The sequence below is a fragment of the Ailuropoda melanoleuca genome, chromosome 12 (genome assembly GCF_002007445.2).
Source record: "Ailuropoda melanoleuca isolate Jingjing chromosome 12, ASM200744v2, whole genome shotgun sequence".
NCBI classification, from domain to species: Eukaryota; Metazoa; Chordata; class Mammalia; order Carnivora; family Ursidae; genus Ailuropoda; species Ailuropoda melanoleuca.
In genome coordinates, this window is record NC_048229.1 from 5,795,937 (window position 1) to 5,802,061 (window position 6,125).

At 45.2% G+C, this 6,125-nt stretch overlaps 1 protein-coding gene and 1 long non-coding RNA gene across 3 annotated transcripts in view; one reads left to right on the plus strand and one right to left on the minus strand.

Annotated features, from left to right (window-relative positions):
* The window catches only part of SNRNP35 (small nuclear ribonucleoprotein U11/U12 subunit 35), a 6,572-nt gene extending 2,365 nt beyond the window's left edge, over positions 1-4,207 (minus strand). The window contains exons 1-2 of one of the 2 annotated variants that reach the window (XM_011226460.3): positions 4,057-4,159; positions 1,413-1,438 (exon numbers count right to left, since the gene is read on the minus strand). In XM_011226460.3, coding sequence (XP_011224762.2) covers positions 1,413-1,430 — 18 coding nt within the window. In that variant the 5' untranslated portion in view covers positions 1,431-1,438; positions 4,057-4,159. Of the gene's footprint in view, positions 1-1,412; positions 1,439-4,056 lie in introns of both variants that reach the window. The other variant, XM_002913097.4, reaches the window with a different exon arrangement.
* A 28-nt stretch (positions 4,208-4,235) lies between these two features.
* LOC117795278 lies at positions 4,236-5,755 on the plus strand. The gene is made up of 2 exons (XR_004619205.1): positions 4,236-4,710; positions 4,825-5,755. It is a non-coding gene; the product is annotated as an uncharacterized LOC117795278 (long non-coding RNA).
* Positions 5,756-6,125: the final 370 nt, after the last annotated feature.

Sequence of the window (6,125 nt, forward strand, 5' to 3'; positions counted from 1 at the left end):
AATAATAATAATAATAATAAATAAATAAAGAGGGTAGGAAGTTTTGGGGCACCTGGGTGGCTCAATTGTTAAGCATCTGCCTTCGGCTCAGGGCGTGATCCCAGAGTCCTGGGATCGAGCCCCACATCAGGCTCCTCTGCTGGGAGCCTGCTTCTTCCTCTCCGACTCCCCCTGCCTGTGTTCCCTCTCTCGCTGGCTGTCTCTCCGTCAAATAAATAAATAAATAAAATCTTAAAAAAAAAAAGGGTGGGAAAGTTTAAATTGAGAGGAGAGGCTGATAACATAGCAATTGATTCACATTCTGGTGAATCTGCAGGAATAATACAGTGCTTGCCAACATTTCAGACACTGCCTCTGCTCACAGGGCCACCTCTGTAAAACTTTAGAGCCATTACAGAAATCTGTTACCTTAAAACCAGTTCTCCAGGTGCTTGCCTGGTTCAATCAGTAGAGCGGGTGACCCCTGATCTAGGGGTCATGAGTTCAAGCCCCATGTTGGGGGTAGAGCTTACTTTAATAAACAAACAAACCAACCAACCAGGGCTCTGTCAAATTTATATAGTAATCTTATTCATAACATCTTTCCATGACATTTATTAAAATATCTATAATTTTTCCCCTTTTACTCATATTTTCCTCAAGGATCTTTTTGCTTTTCTTTTTCTTCAGTTGATGGGCTATGTAAGGAAAGTGATCCTTTATGGGGTGCACTATGGAATTATTTTCCCAGTAAAAAGACCAAACACTGAATAAAATCCAAAGTCAATGGCACTGCACTCAAGAAATTTGACCGTCACTTAGCCTCTTACCACAGCCCACTGCAAAATCTATTTTACACAGGATTGCTCCTCATTCCTTAAATGTGCCCTAATTCCCCAGCTCCAGGTCTTTCCCTGTGCAATTTCCTCTCCTGGGAACAGTTTCTTCCTCTCCACATCTCCACTTATGGAAATTCTATTGGTCCTTCCAAGCTCAGCTTCCAACCTCTTCCCCAGGAAGCAAATTCATCTGCCCCACAGCTCAGGGCACCTCTTCTGTAAATGTACCAATCACATTTTCCCCAAGCACACAGTAAACACTCCTTAGTCTAGTGTATGCTTTACTTTATCTCCAGATTCTAGGATACTTCCTGATGAATACCGAGGAACTGAACCAACTCCAATCAAAACTCCATGAAGTTTTTTTTGTGTCCAAACCAGACAGAAAGGATGCTTCATTGCAAACTGAGAGGCAAAACAACTTTATACTGTCTGCCACCACACTGTAAAAGGAGGGTATATGCCTGTCGTCGTTAACCAGCAACTTTGGAGAAGGTGCCTCTGGTATCCTTATCAGTAAAAGGATGATAACACAGCTGCAGCAACAGGACAAGAGAGGATTTCAGTCCCATCTGGGTGCTGCCTCTAACTCACTTTGTATTTCTCTCTCATTGCTGGAACTTCTCCACATGCAAAAAAAAAAAAAAGGAAAATAAGAGAGAGCGCTATGTTGTCTGACTCTTCCTGTTCTAGTATTCTCTAATTCCATTCTACTGGCGCTACCATTCTAGACCACACTCCCTATCCTCCATCACAGGGTTGCAGGAAAACACACACACACGCACACGCACACGCACACACACACGGGCTGTAGTAATTATAGTTAACTTGTACTGAAGACTTAGGGGGTGCCAGGCACTATGCTAAGCACTTAATTCCCCTCACCTCGCAACACTGTCAGGACAGAGGTTCTATTATTAGTGCCATTTCAGATGAGGACAGAGACACACAAAAAGCTTTCTTTTGTCCCAAATCACGAGGCTAAGAAGTAGCCTTGCTAGGGAGTTAACATTCAAGGGCTTTTACCACTCCAGAACTTGACTTGAGCTCTTAATATTTCCTTAGATGTCATAAAATATAAAACTTAGATGTCATAAAATATAAAATATATAAAATATAAAACTTTGAAGACGGAGATAGCAACAACAACAACAAAAACCAACAGGATTCTGTTTTTGAGGCTAAGGAAAGAATCCCTTCCCCAATCAACAAGAAAAGGTCACAGAAGATCCATCAAATAAAACTCGTATTATTCTACATAGAACTCCTGTTTGAAGCCTTAAGAATTCCTTGATATAGGAAAGACTTTAGGGTTCGAAGCCTACAGCCAAGAAAGAATTCTTGGGACATCTTTGGTGCAAAAAGGTGGTTTTATTAAAGCACGGGGACAGGACCTGTGGGCAGAAACAGCTGCACCGGGGTCATGAGGAGTGGTCCATTATTACTTTCAAGTTGGGAGGGGGTTAGGAATAGTGTTAAGTCTCTGAATTTTGGAAGCAAGGTTTCCATGACCTTGAGGGGGCTAGCTAGTGTTGGGAAAGGGTCATTTATTACTGCCTAAAAACCTAAGTTATGAGACCCCTGATATATATTGGTGGGTCATATGCATGGGGGATGATTGCCAACACGTACCTTGAGGGGGTAGAGATAAAGGAAGTTTCCAAAAGAATTTTTATATATTAAAGTAGACTTACGGGATCCTGGGGTTTGGGCTAAGTTGTGGGGGGGTTTTTTTGTTTTTTTTTTTTAAGATTTCATTTATTTATGTGACAGAGACAGCCAGCGAGAGAGGGAACACAAGCAGGGGGAGTAGGAGAGGAAGAAGCAGGCTCCTAGCGGAGGAGCCTGATGTGGGGCTGGATCCCATAACGCTGGGATCACGCCCTGAGCCGAAGGCAGACGCTTAACGACTGTGCTACCCAGGCGCCCCAAGGGCTAAGTTTGCCTTTTGACCTTAGCAAGGTACCAACATTGAGGCACTTGAGTCCCTAGAGGAATGTCACTCTGCCTGTTTCAAGGACTTGTCAGTGGGCTGTGGGTAGTAAGGAATAATTTTTTAATAATTTTTCTTCCGTCTTTGTTTCCCACATCATTCTTCAAATTAAAATCTGAAGAGAATTACAAAGGGATAGTCTGAATTTTGTTTCTCCTTCATGGGTATACTTCTATCGACACTAAATGCCGGGGTGCCTGGGTGGCTCAGTGTCTGCCTGCAGCTCAGGTCACCATCTCAGGGTCTGTGGATGGAGCCCCACATTGGGCTCCCTGCTCAGTGAGGAATCTGCTTCCCCCTTTCCATCTGCCCTTTTCCCCTGCTTGTTTTCTCTCTCTCAAATAAATAAAATCATTTTTAAAAATACTAAATGCCAAGGGAAAAAAAAACACTAAAACTAAATGCCAAGAGAGCAGCAGGCTTCACGGCTTCTCATGCATCTTTCCAGGAGTGGTCCCTCCATTGCAGCATTATGTTGAGATTTCCTACAATTTCTTTGGGTTTTTAAATTCATGTCATTATTTCATAAACGGGAATGAGGTTTGAGAGATGAATGGTGGGGGATGAAAATGGATGGGGAAATTAATCATTAAAGACAAAAGTGTGGCAAGTGAACAAGAACACGGGATCCAGAGACAGAACACCACATTTAAGACCTAGTCGGTTCTTGGGCAAAGTTTAAATCATCTGTAAAACGTTACGACATGCCATTTCATTAGGTTTTTGTGAGGATTAGATAAGACAGTGTCTGTGAATGTGCTTTATAATTATCAATTATTATACAGATCCGTTATTATGAAACCGTCCAACAAAGCGTGCCTCCCCCTACTGAACCCCCCGAGTTTAGAATATTCCCGCGCTTAGCATCCAAGTGGGAAACAAAACTCAAGTCGAGCCCGCGGAGCCCTCCCGAGCATGCGCAGTGGCGCCGCGGCCGCGAAGGCGGAAGTCTAGGTGGAGCAGCCTATACTCCCAGCAGCCCCATAGAACCTCAGCCTCCACCGCCGGCCCTCGAAGGTGACCCCCACCCCGCCCTCTCACTCTCTGAGTGGGAGAAGGGGAGAAGGGGCCCTTCTTCCACCCGAGCTATCGCCCCCGCTTTCCGCAACACAACCCCAGAAGGGCTCCCCCTTTGCCAGGCTTCAACATGGCGGCCGTTACACGAGTGGACACAGGGTCCGGGCCGAATTCCCTCGTCCTTCCCGTCGGAGTGGGCCCTGCTGCCGCCAGGCCGCTCCTACTCACCTCGGCAAGGCTCGAGCTTCCCTTCCCACCGAAGCCAGCGGACTCCACAGACTCGAACCGCCAGGAGATTCTTCGCGCCAGCCGGAGCAGACCTTTATATTGGAAGAAGCAGATTCGCCACGAGCAGCGATTTTTTTTTTTTTTTCGTTTTTGCTTTTAAGAAATTTAGTCTACGTGTGATGAGCCTCGAGGGTATATTATCTCCGAAGAAAATGAGCTTTTCGTTTTTTTAACTTTTGCACGACGACAGAAACTGCTAAATTGAATGGTTGAGTTGAAAGACTGTCGAATGTGCAGTTAGTCATCTGGGAGGAGCCGACTCGCCCTGCGTAGCGAAGGGATCTGTCAGCGCGGCGGATCGTCAATTCTCAGACTCACTTTGGGAATCGGACTATGTTATGGTGTTTTCAGAGGATGCGTGTGCCGGTTCACACTGCAGAAGAAAAGGGGTCAGGGAAGGCTTGACAACCCTGACTCCATCTTGCATCGGCCACCATTTTGTGGAGTTCTCTGAAGAGCAGCCCCTCTTGGAATCATGATAAACATCCTGAGGTTTGCACACCTGGCAAGTTCCCCCCGTCTCACAGAACTGAGCAAAAGAGGTCAGCCCATCACTCGGCAACCCATACCAATTGAAATTTCTCCCTCGCTGGGGTAAACAAGCTTTAAATAAAAACACTTCTCGGGACGGGCACACCAACTGAGTTGGATGGTGCTTTGTAGTTCGCAAACCTAAATAAGAGTTGTCTCCTTTTTCCTCGCTCATAGGCTCGCTCCTGAGGTTTTTCCTAAACAGTTTGGAGCAGCCGAGGAAAAGATGTGAAGCAACCTAGGCGCCTCCTGCGGACCTCCGGACGTGGCGAAGTGAGCACCGCACCCCGTGTTGCTTCTCTTAGGACGGCTCCTGTCATGGGGGGAGGGGTGACAGGCATGGTCCTCTCATATCCCCGAACTCCCACCTCGGTAGAGCTCAGGAGACTTTTCTTTCTTTCCTTTTTTTCTTTTTTTTCTTTAAGATTTTATTTTTAAAAAATCTACACACCCAAGGTGAGGCTTGAACTCAGGACCCTGAGATCGAGTCTCATGCTCCATGGGCTGAGACAGTCAGTCACCCTGAGACTTTTTTGGGGGTAACAGAGTTCCTCACTGTTAGCTGTTCAGGGGAGGGTTCCTCCCATACCGAATGGGTACCAGTCTCTCAGAAAGAGATTTCAATGATCAGCCTGCTGATTGTACAGATAAAAACTATGGCCCAGAGGCACCAGGGTGGCTAACCATCTGATTTCGGCTCAGGTCCTGATCTCATGGTTGTGAGATGGAACCTTGCCTCAGGCTCCTCGCCCAGTGGGAGTCTGCTTCTCTCCCTCTCCCTTTGCCCTCCCATGATCACGCTTGCTGGCTCTCTAAACAGATAAATACAATCTTAAAAGAACAAAAAAACTATGGCCCAGGGGGCTGTAGGTTTCCTCAACCTGGGTTCAAATTACTAAATATTTAAAACTTCACTGGCCTCATTGGGGCACCTTTGATATCCCTAAATTGGTGTATTTAAGAGCACAATTGGAAAGGTGAAGCTATCATACTTCACAAAATCAATGGAAGCCTATTTCAGTTGGTACTTAGAAGCCCCCAAAAGAACTTACTTAGTCATAGCCTCTGTAAAAAAAAAACAAAACTCAAAAGTCAAAGATGAAAACAATTAGAACAACCCAACACTGAATCAAAAATTATTCCACATCTTCCATTTCCAGTTCTTTGTCCCCCATTGCATGCCTTCTATTTCCTCTGCTATATGCAGATCTTTCCAAATATCCTTTTTCCCCTCTGAAATTTCTCCCTCTCCAGCCCTGCCACCATCCATCCTCCCAAAACTAACATCATAGCACCTTTCAAAGTCAAAGTTACTAGGCCTTATCCCAATAATCAGGTCCTTTCTTTGACATTCTGGTCCTAAACAAAATTTATTAATCTTGCAAAAGACTTTCCTAATCCAAAAGAAAATTCGGAAGAGTTGACCTGACAACTAATTTGGACTTTCAATGCCCTTAATCCAGGCCCTTCTGACCTTT